At 40.2% G+C, this 12,072-nt stretch overlaps 1 protein-coding gene across 4 annotated transcripts in view; it reads left to right on the forward strand.

Annotated features, from left to right (window-relative positions):
- The window catches only part of thsd7ba (thrombospondin, type I, domain containing 7Ba), a 171,601-nt gene that overhangs the window by 79,342 nt on the left and 80,187 nt on the right, over positions 1-12,072 (forward strand). For all 4 annotated transcript variants that reach the window (XM_088315438.1, XM_088315440.1, XM_088315441.1 and 1 more), the window contains 2 exons: positions 542-884; positions 4,809-4,985. In XM_088315438.1, the coding sequence (XP_088171564.1) occupies positions 4,826-4,985 (160 nt within the window). In that variant the 5' untranslated portion in view covers positions 542-884; positions 4,809-4,825. The remainder of the gene's footprint in view (positions 1-541; positions 885-4,808; positions 4,986-12,072) is intronic.

Genomic DNA, 12,072 nt, shown 5'->3' on the forward strand with positions numbered 1-12,072 from the left:
GCTGTATTTTTTTTATTTATTTATTTTTTCTCTTCTTCTCAGGGTGTTAGGTAAACAAATTAAATATGAGGTCCGGGGTCTTGTGCCTTTTCGAACGCCGTATTTTCCTGCGTTACTTCAGCCTTGCTTCATGTCAATTAGTCACTTTGCAAACATTGCATCTGTGTAGCGCTATAGAGAGCTCATGTGACCTCCGAATCCATTTGATTGGTCTAATAGGCTCGAACGTTGGATTGAAGCCGGCATTCGACACAAATTTGTCTGATGAACCAAAATACGTCGCACAAGTACCTGTACAGAAAAATACAAGTAGCGGGTCAAATGTGGCTCAGAGTAAAACTACTCAGAAATTGTACTGGAGTAAATCTAGCTTGTTGACTAAAGATGAGGCCAGGGGGAAAAAAAACCCCAAATATTCTTACTTTTGCACATCACATCAAAAGCATTTTAAGATTGTTGTCGTGCAAACGGAATAATTTTCTATACGCTATTAAATCAAATGTTTATCTATCTGTGTGGTTTGTGTCTTCCCAACCTCCAGAGCCCGTCTCTTTGCTGACTCCAGTGCCCAACTTGGCAAGAACATCAGCGGGTGGGTACTCGACAGATCCGACGCCAGGGGCTTAATGGTACTAGATGCAGCTGGAGGTGTGACACTGTACCAGCCCTCGGCGCGTTGACTCACACCGGATTAAGCCGCTGCATGGTGCTCGAGGAGGAGGACTTGATACATCTGATTTACCTCGCCTGTCAGACTTAACATCTTTGGGGCGGGGTTGGGGGGGCGGGGCTCCTCTTCCTTGCTGGTAAAGCCACAGAAGTGCCGGTCTCTTACGGAACCAACAACATTACCCAAAGGGATGACTGGCAATCATCTTGATCAGGTACAATGTGCAATTTGCAAATGTTTGCATTGAGTGTGTAAAAAGTAACAATCAATTGTGATTGTTGCCTCAATCAAATATTTATTGTGAGTGTGCTCCTCGAAGCGTTTTCGCTGTTGGGTTGGAAGGGGGTGTATATACGGTACTCTGACAGAAAATCATTTTAGATTTTTTTTTTTTTTATCCATGTAAAATAGAGACACGATTCAGATTTGAAAGCATCCAATTTATTTATTTATTTTTTTTTTTTTTTTTTATGCCTCATATCCAAACTGGGCCCCTTGAAGGTGAAATCAATAAAAATGTTATTTATTCAGCCATCTGCGATTGGCTTGCAACCAGTCCAGGGTGTGCCACGCCTCCTGCTTAGATAATGGAAGGATAATTCAGCCACTAAGCCACATTTTGTTGCTTCTTCCAGTACAACGTAAAGAAGTATTCAGTGAAATTAAAATGGTGTTGAAGTTGAAAATCATACTTTTGGTTGTTTGGTTATGTTGGTCTTTTTTGATTATAACACCTTGACAGACTTTAAATAAATATTTTCACAAATATGTTTTATGCCGGCCGACTAGTCGGAACACGACATTCTGATTAATATTTTTAATTTGTGTTATATGAGTTGAGCCGTAAAATCCACCTTTTTTTTTGTCCATCTCGGGGGCGGCCATTTTGTCACTTCCGTCGACTGAAAATGACATCGCCGTTGCTCAGGGCTCAGCTAACGGCCAATCATGGCTCCGCTTCAGAAAACAGGTGATTGGTCGTTACCCTAGCACTGAGCAACGCTGATGTCATTTTCAGTCGACGGAAGTGACAAAATGGCCGCCCCCTTAAATGGCCTAAAACAGGTTAATTTTTTTGTTTAACTCATATTCCACAAACGCAATTTTAATCAATTGCCGTTTTTAGACTAGTGAAGTAACATAAAACATATTGCAAAGATATATTTTTTTTTGGGCGTGGGTTGACTTCCCCTTTAATGGGCTGTTGATTCCTTTTTGCTTAATAATAACTTGCTCTGTATCTTTTTGCTGTCTCTTGACTCTGCCGCGATCTGAAAAAAAATCAAAATCAAACAGATCAGGATATTTTGAGAGGAAAGACAGCTTCCAAAAGCACCATCTCATTAGTTGAGTCTGCCATCTGAAATTGTCTTTTGAAGCAAACGCATCAAAATGGTTCAGAAACAATTGATGAGTGTGGAAGGGATTTTCTCGTAACAGCTTTAATCCAAATACTGTAACTTTTTGGACAAAATTGGTTTGACTTGAATCACCCGAATGCATCCGAACAACGGGGGTAAAAAAAAAAAAAAATAATTGTAATCTTTTTTTTTTTTTTGCTTTACTTTTGCTCATTTCTTCGTTTGAGAAATGTTCTATTTCCAGCTGATATGCGCTATTCAAATTTGTATTGTATTATATGCTCATAACGCAACATTTGGGAACAAGGCCGGGTCTAGGCAGGAGCACGAGGGGGCCTGGCCCCCCTCAAATAAATTCCCCAACAGGAGAAGACAGAAATGGCAGCCTGCTGGTTCGCTGATTATCGCCCCAGGTTTCCTAGATGAAGAAAAAGGAAAATGATAAATAGTCTTTTACTTGTTTATCATTTTTTGACCTCTCTGCCACTGAGTCGTGCCGCCGCATGGTGGAAAATTGTTAACTTTTAGTTTTTTTTATCTGTCTCTTCTATCACCTTTTATAGCTTTGAATTAGTACAAATGTGCACGTTTGTTTTTCTTTCAGTTTTTGACTACATCCTCCAAGATGTCCACATGACCTTACGGCTCTTGCCGCAATTCACAAACTTGTTCTTGGCAATCAATTTTGACTGCAGGCCTGTGAATTTAAGAGCACATCTACGGAAAAATTTAACCCGACTGCAGTATTTTGCATGCTGTCAATATCATTAATTAAAATTATGCATGCCTGAAGTGAAATAAATGACTTCTTAATCGTGGCTAAAGGGGCAGAGGACGATGTCTTTGCTATAAAAGACCCCCAAAATATTTCTTTCCACATCCGATGGAACTATCCCATTCCTTATGAAATTAGCCTTTCGCATCCATTTTAATCGCTGGAATCAAACATCCATTACGCAGACCACCTGTGACGGAGAATTCGGTTGAGCAATGCTCGTCTGTCCTCTTATGAAAGATCCAAGATGTGTCCGCCAAATCCGGCGAATGAGCCACAAACAAGCACCGCAGGAGACAGGCAGGCGGGCAGATTGCATTCCATCACATCATGGAGTATCTAACAGGATGCACCGCAGCATCTGAGCCACGTCGTATGTATGCCAGATTTTTCCGGAGCGACCGAGTGCTTGGCCCGGTTCCATCGACCCAGATATTTAGCAGTTAAGAGCTTTTCTTTTCACCGATTTTCACGATAGCCTATATTCCCGCCTTCATGCTGACGACCGGTCGCCCGAGCTTTTACTGGATAAATACTCCAAATCTGAGGCTTAAGGAGAAGCAAGATTTTGAGTCATCCCCGATGGTTACCTGACCTCGTCCGTCTGTCCCTTTTGAAATAACGACCGGGTCAAGATCTGCTCTTCGTTTTAATAGTTAGCATAATCCCTATAGCCGCCAGCACGTCAACTACTAAAAAAGACACATATTCTAAAAATACTCCCTCTATATACCAAAGATCTCAAATAAAAGCTTGATTTGTACAAAAAAAAGGATGAATCCAAATCTTTTGGTTTGCATCCATTTTTGAAGGCATACAAGGCTAACGATACCCGCAGAACCGTCATATCAAATTCAAAAGAAAATTGAACAATCTGTCAAGTTAGCATCTGGAAACTCACATCTGGGGAAACACGCCATCTGTACTCTCGCACACTCCTCATTAAACACAACTTAAACAACCATCCAATTTCACTTAGCCGAGTCAAATTAAGCGCACGTTCATTTAGTTTTTTTTGTTTGGTCTTCTTCACGCACACGCACACACACGGCGCTTCAAATCGTGATGGAATGCTTGTCGGACGTAGCGGTGGAAGCACTCATCAGCCGTTTAATTGGGTATCGCTGTGTCAGAACCGTCACTTTTCAGGAAATCAAAACAACTGCATGCTTGTTGAGCTGTTGAATTGCATCGGCTTCATTTGCGCATTGCTTGTAAATATCAAGAACACTTTGAAGAAAATCTTACAAAAGTCCAATGAATTAAGTTTATAGTGCGCAACTAACATCGTCCGTTTGACAAATTTGGGGCGGTTATTTATTCACCTGGGCTGTACTTATTTTTACTCTTTACCAAATCTTCTCACGGGCCAGATTAAACTTGTTTGTGGGCCTGGTCTGGCCCGCGAGCCATATGTTTGACACCCACGATGTAACGTATCCAATCAACCTGCTATGTATGTTTTTTTGGGCACGGGGAGAACATGCTAACGCCACACAGGACAGTCGCCACAGCCGGAATCGTGCAAAACAATTGTCCACCATGCTGCCCAACTGTATCCTTAAAAAAAAAAAAAAAAAAAAAAAAATCATTATTCAAATGCGTATTAAATTGTGTTGTCATATCTGGCGCAACAAAATTGAAGGCCTGTGAATCCAGGACTAATCCCCCCGTTACCACTATTAGGACCGAGAATCCACGTAGTAGCCGAGAGCAGTAAATAAGCCGCAATAAAAAAAAAAAAAAAAGGCACACGTCGCTTCTATTACACCATGATTTAAGTCTCTTCAACACCTTTCCGCTTGTATTGTACGTCGGGAGGCCTTGACTAATTATTTATGGAGGTTTTTAACAAAGGAAGGACAGGCAATATGTCAAATGTTAGGATTGATGAATCACCGACGTAAAAATGTTGGAAGATGAAAAGCGTTTGAGCCTCCCAACGTGCGTTAGCGTCTTACTTGAAAGTGCGTTTCTGACGACTTTTCTGTCTTTCCCGCAGGAGTAAGAGAGGACGCGATGGGCTGGACTATGACTTTAAAGGATGACTTTGGGGTCATTGCGTGGGCACGGGGGACTGGGAACTACCTGTGTTTCTTCATCCTCTGGTCTTTCTTACTCATCCACGTCCGATCGGATCTCGTGTTTCATATGGATCATCAGTTCACATGGAAAACAGGTAAAGAATTTAATTTAATTATTTAATTAATGATTTTATTTATTTATTTCTATATTTATTGTTATTTTTTTTCCGGGGCCTTTTCAAACAAATGCTCATCTAAAATGGAACCTTTTTGAATTCTGGTGGGAATTTATCCGTGGAATTTTTTTTTTTTTTGAATTGTTGTATTGAGCTAGCTTATTCTACCGGGAGCGCTAGTGCCACAGTGGAGGCCTCATAATTGCTTATCATCGCACTGTAGGCACCGAAATAACATCTGTCTTAGTGGTTACATGCTGGGCTTGGACTGTTACACTAATGCACATTCAAGAGACAACATTTGTAAAGGGAGCGCCTCCACCAAAGCAGCTCTATTTTCTCCATAATTCCCATATGACGTTGCAATGACGTCTTTTACAAATTTGATTTAGAAAATTCTTCTTTTTTTTAAAATCTTTTTGAACAAAAAGAATAACTTCCTTGGTATGAGTCTCGGTGGAGGGGGGGCACTTTGAACGTATCTCGAAAGTCATCCTTTGCTCGGTTTGCAAATTCAATTGAAAAGCAGCTTGAGGAAGAAAACATGTCTTTCCCAGACAAAAGCCCCCCCCCTCCATGCTGGGCGATTAGTTCGCTCATTTTGCACTTTGTGTCTGGGTAATGACACTGCCTAAGTGATAAAGAGGCTGATTAATTTCACTTGAAAGAACGCATGTTCAAAAGGGATGGAATCAAGAAATATCCCGGGTGAGGTTCTGAAGTGTTTGTGCGTCATGGCTGGCTTATTTCTTGTTGTTTGAGACGCTGTAAAGAAAACTCTCAGGCTTGAGATGCTTTTGCCTCAGAATGTGTCAAAGCAAAACAAAAGTATTCATCAGTAGAAGGTTGTAATCTGGAATTTGCTTGCCTGGACTCTATGTGCTGTGTTTTCATCATTTTTATTTTACGTCTACATAACTAAAATAAATATGCCAAATTCAAGTCTGCTGAGTGCCAGATGACCGGCTCATGTTGTTCCATCAACAATTTGTTCCCATTGTAGCAAGACGAATAAAGTTTAAAACGGTTTGTTGGAAAAGTCCTTGGATGAAACGTATGCAATTTTATTAAATGGCAGAATCCTGATTAGAGGTTCATAGCCATCGGACAAACTATGTGGGCCCACTGCAGTGTAAAATCAGTGGTGGTGATTTTGGTAGCTCACCTCAGAATGGTTTGAAACATTAAACCCAGCGCACAGCTCGTTTTGATTATTTGGTTATCACTTGTAATATTCAGAGATGGGCATTCTGTGTGAGAGTGAGAGTGTGAGTGTGAGAGAGAGTGAAAGTGAGCGTGAGAGAGTGAGAGAGATACTCAAAAATATGTATACGATATGCGCGGCTGTGTGAAGAAGCAACTAAGAGCAAAAATAAGCATTTAAGTTGTGTTTAATTTGAGCAAAAGGATGAAGTGCAAGAAATAAATCCATCTGTACAGGGCGAGCCCGGTCTGAGTTCTCCTCATGTGACAATAAGAGTCTGAGAAAGGTTGCGGCACGCTCTGTAACGCTAGCTGCGTTCTGCATCATTTGGGGAAAAAAAACAAACAATCTTTTGTACATGCGTTTATGTGTTTTGGTTTGTGTTCTAATTTCCTTCTAATTTATATCACACCATATGGAAAGCGCTTTGTTTCAGCTGCAGCTGTTGTGAAATGCGCTATATAATTAAACGTGTGTTGTATTGTATTCTATAGCTAATATCCCATTTAATAACATGGAAACCCGCGGCTATAGTCTGAAGTGGCTAATGTACGCATAAATCCGTTTTTATGGCCAAATGGTGGTTTGCGGTCCAGAAACGGCAAATGGATGTGAATAGGAAATTAGCCAGATCATGAGATTAAAAATAGTGTTTTGGAATTATGAATTATCTGCCGTCAGCATCCCTTTTCTTTTTTTTTTTTTTCCAATTATTTATTTTTTTATGACGGACTGGAGAATTGCAAGGGCGGAAGTGCTTCAAAAGAAGGCGGGACGATTATTTTATGAATAAAAACGAAGGGACGATGGTGGAACTTAGAGGCCGTGTACCCTCTGGAATAATCACTTGAAAGTTATGGGAGACAAATAGATTCACATTCACTGTTCACAATCACTGGAAAAAAAAAATAACAGACTGAGAGGGAAAAAAAAATGCATGGACGACATTCCAATGCCATAGAAAGGTCCAAGAATGTCCAATCCAAAATGTGGACTTTAACATAATGATCGCAATGAGAAGTTTCATTTTAATTTAAAATATTCCGAAAGCTGTGCCCCAACTTAAGCAGAACCAAACTATTGAGCATGTCTATGTAGGCCAGAAGCAAATTCGGGTGAATCTTTTTGCGATTCGCTAGGAGTCAAACAAAGGCGGATCCGTTTAAGCTTGACCTTCATCAGCACCATGGAGAGCGCCGAATACAATTCGGAAACACTGTGGCTAATGGCATAATTATTCAATTATTGTGCACAGAATGTCTCTTGACAGTCAAAAGCGCACACGTTTTAAGTCATTAATTCTGAAAGACCAAGTGTGTTCTTACACTGGTCGAATGTTTGCGTTGAAGTGTCGTAAAATGACGAAAGCTCGAGAATGCCACACACTAAAACAATGCTGCATTGTTCCCCTAATTTTTCAGATTAGGATTTTGAGCAGATTTGGGTATTTCACCACAAGGTGGGTTAATTATTTCGAGCCAGCCGATTGGATTTGGGAGGGATGAAAATCTGGGTCAAACCTTCAACCCAATTCTTTTGGTGTAAGGCCCAATCCCAATAGAACCCCTTACGTCTCGTTTTGTCCCTCCGCCCCTTGAAATGCGCGTTCACGACAAGACGTGTCCCGAATCTCCGTAAACGTTAGCGGTAGGGCCACAAACAAAGGGCGACTGGCCCTTCAGCACAGACAGACCCCGAACTCCCTGGATTCTACACACGCCCTTTCTGCGACAAGAACGGCGTCTGCAGAAATGAACTAGAAAAAGCGGGAAACGCGTAAATGGAAGTAATATATTGACCCTGGCTTATGATCAGCTGAATTTATTCAAGGTACCGCGTATGGTTATCATTCTGTTGAGTGTTGCACTGTTTTCCCACGGTCTCATTCTGTGAAAGATTTCAATACAAAACTCCCACCCACCTTTATCGCAAGCGGTCTTGCTCAAGGACACTTTGACCTATTGATATGAAAGAGCCACAAACCTTCCAATCAAGTGCGACATTGACCCTGACCTCCTCGATTACTTGTGCATGTATTGTAAGACGCTGGGGGGGCTCTGCTCTCGACATTTATCGACCTCTTGTCCAAGGTTCTTTTTTTTTTTTTTTTATCCAACTAAGAGGTTTTTCTATCAAATTAATTTCGAGAACAATTCTGTAATAGCTAAAAGTTTTTCATCGCAGATATTATTGGAGATTCGCAGTGTATGTTCTTGATTCCATTTTAGTAGCATTTTAGTAACGTACTTCGAACACTTCAAAAGACTGAACAAATGCCAGATGGACTTAAAGTAGAAACGCAGCCCAACAAAGGAATTTATTTTCCCGCTTCTACAAAAACAACAGAAGGACTAAAGTGATAACTTACGTCGAGTCCCAGCGCACAACACAATTAAGTGGACGATATCGGAATGATGAATGTGAGCCGCCATTTCCTGTTGCTGTAAATTATGTGGTGAGTTTTACTCATGAAAGTCAGTGAAGGAGTAATTGTTCTCAAAAAAAAAAAAATTTAAATAATAAAAATAAATAAATACAACAGTAAAAAAATAAATATCTATATATTTTTTTTTCAAAATAAAGAAAAAAAACGAAAAAAAAAACCCATGGGGAATCAATAAATGATTTTCATAATGAGAAGAAGAGGAGCTCCCGTCAGATTATTTAAAAAGCTCACAGGGCCAAAGCCGAAGGATCCGGTCTGGTCCCGGCCGGGCTCATGTTTGGAGGGGGGGAAAAAAAAAAGAACTAATATGAGTCGCGATACAGTCATGCAACAATATAATGCTTTGATTTCAAAGTCTGGCTGTAGAGTGGGGCGCCTCCAAAGCTGAAATCAAAGATGAGTACTGCAGTACAATGAGCTGTGAGGAGCTTAGAGTCTTCCATGACAATGTGCTGGCTGCTTTACAAATGGCTTTTTTTTTTTTTTTTCCTGTGATATGTGGAGGAGGAAGAAACGCGACGGAATAGTTGGATTTAAATGGGTCGCGTCACTGTGTAAGCTTAACAATATCGCATGAATACCTTGTCAGATGTTATTTTTATAGTGAATCATGTTTCTGATGATAGCATTGTTATTAAAAAAAAGGATGAAGCTTCTCTGGCAGTCATGACGGGACAAAATAATTAAGTCGCTCGACACGATTAGAAACTTAACGGCAGAAATGGCTCGTACCAATGTTCCCATTGTCCGCCGGATTGAGAGCCGAGAGCACCGATGGGTAGATTTGTGCCATACAAGCAAAAATCGATATCCACGCAGAGGCTACAGGGGGGAAATGAAAGGACAACATCGTCTCGCTCCTTATTTGTAAAGCTTTGCAGTCTCCGTTTGCTGCAGTTCAACTCTTGTCGTCGAGTTGGTTGTCGTGAGTGATGCAGACTATTTCAAACGCTCCAAAAAAATCTCTTTCAGACTTTCTGTCGATTTCTGCGGCATTCAGTCTATGTAGCTTATTGAGCCCTTTCGCATCAAACTAAAAAGTGGCGCTATACTAGGCGTGGGCAAACTACGGCCCGGGGGCCACATGCGGCCCGTTAAACGTTTTAATCCGGCCCGCCAAACTTGAAAAAAATTAAATATTAAATAAACCTTGTTAATGTTTTATAATCTAAATACCTATTTTTTTTTGTAATGCTTTTGTTCACTTTCATTTAAAATTAAATGTTAGTTTTTTTTCCTTTGAGGTGAGGTTACCAAAACACTCCATCCATCTGCTTTTGGCCCCTTAGTCAAATTTTAGAACCAATCAAAAAAATGTGCCCACCCCTGCTCTATACGATTTGAAACACACTTGAAGGCACAATTATTACACTTCAAATTGTTTTGTATGTGAATCGCTTTATTTAATCAGAGGTTTTCTTCTTCCTATTTGGTCTGCTTTTCTGTCATTTAAAGGCTACACACTGCCAGTATTTATTTTTTTTTAATGTGTGTGTTTTTTTTTATCATCCGTTAACACATACTTATAAAATAAAATGATAAAAGGTTGTTAACATGTTGACACCATTTTAATGCTTCAGTAAAGATTGACTGGGCACAATAGGCTTGATAAAATGTTTAATAATCCCATAGCAGTAAAAATGTTGTGATAAGTGGCTTCGGTGTGTTATTTATTCTTTGTTTTGGCACTGCGATGTCTGCGTTTTGACATTTTAAGATATGTGCAGTGAAAATCTCCAAATGAAAAATTTTTATGATGATGACCGTCTATCGCAAACATTTAAACTCCAAACTGCCTTGCATGCTCAAACGCCGATATCGGCTATGAAGCATTTTGTTATCAATGACACATTTAACTACTTTGCCCTTCGGATCACCTGAATGTTAAATCTAGAAGCAGCGTGTCATAGACACGGCGGCTCTGCTTTTACTGTAACGTCTTGGAAGATGAAGCGCTAAATGACTACAAATCCACTATTTTAAGTAACCTTTTTTTTGTTTTTTTGTGAGTGTAAGTGAAGAAAATTTGCTAAAAAAAAAAAAAAAAAAGGAAGTTGACGCACATGATTGACCCTTAGCAGACCACATAAAATGAGGTCGCGGGCCAGATTGAGCCCTCGGGCCTTGAGTTTGACACCTGTGCCTAAAGGATTATAACGCCGCAATATCGATTCCAATTGTTAGCCCATCTAAGGCCATTTACCAGTTAATTTATTTCAGTCAAAGATTCTGATTTTATATATTTGTTAAGACCAAAAAAAAAGAAGAAGAATTGCGGACTTTTCTAAAGTGCGCAAAAAGTCCAATTACATTTAAAGCTGTACTGACAAACTTACTTTCGCTGTTAAAGCTGTGAAAGAGCCTTTCAGCACTCGGGTTGAAATTGTGTCTGCCCTCTGCCAGGAAATTGGAGGGCGGTGTCGAAATAGACCGTGTCAACATTACAAATCTCCCACACATTGAATTCTTTGCTCTTAAAACCTCCATTTCCAAAAGGTATTCGCACAGACAAGTTTTTATAAACACTCTGTTTTTACACAGCTTTGCCTTTTCCAAAAGCGCCGCCTTAAATCGTATCTGGACGCTTTTAGAGTTTAGTTTTTGGAGAGGAAGCGGGAGGAACAAAAGGCCATGGGCAGGTTAGAACCAAGGAGGGCAGCATCGTAAATGAACGTTATGTTGCAAATGAAATTATTCATGCGGGAGTGTCTTTATGGATGTTGTTGATGAGGATTGTAGATAAAAAGGTCAGATGGGTAAATGACTCCAACTTGACAAAGAAGCTTAGGTGAGGAAAGTTGGTGGAATATCAATTTTTGTTGAAAGGAAGATATTAACTTTTAAATTTTTCAATGTGTTTTGGTTTTGCTATATTTACTGCACTTTGGTGGGGAAATCGTGGAGAAGAAAATAAACACTTGGACAAAGAGTGTTTGCTGTACCCTCGGCTATCCTGCGAGGACTGAGGACAAGGAAGCAAACTAAAAACAGCGCATGACGTCATTGTAAGAAAAAAAAAATAAAAACCGGCTCAGCTTGTTTTAGCTGAGCTCTCTTTTCTGCAACATGACACGGTTGGAAAGAGCAGGAACATTATTCTTTGTCTTTACTTCCAAATCCTTTGCTTGTTAAAAGTCGCTCCTGTCCTGTGCATGTCGTTTTACTTCCGAAATAAGATAGCGTTTTATAAGAAGGGATTTTTTTCGCAACCTGGATTAAGCCACACTTGTGGCACTTGGTGTTCTGTTTTCGACTGATTCAGTAGCAGAAGACGACACAACACCCGGAAGCTTATTTCTTTCAGGCCATGCACAACATGTCAAAACAGCCCACTGTCAGCGCTTACTTAGCCACACTTATGCAAATTTGATGCCGAGTGGTTGGGCCCATTGAAAGTCATTTTTAAAAAAGCATTG

The sequence above is a fragment of the Idiotropiscis lumnitzeri genome, chromosome 14 (assembly GCF_059441095.1).
Source record: "Idiotropiscis lumnitzeri isolate Australia: NSW breed Sydney's pygmy pipehorse chromosome 14, RoL_Ilum_1.0, whole genome shotgun sequence".
NCBI classification, from domain to species: Eukaryota; Metazoa; Chordata; class Actinopteri; order Syngnathiformes; family Syngnathidae; genus Idiotropiscis; species Idiotropiscis lumnitzeri.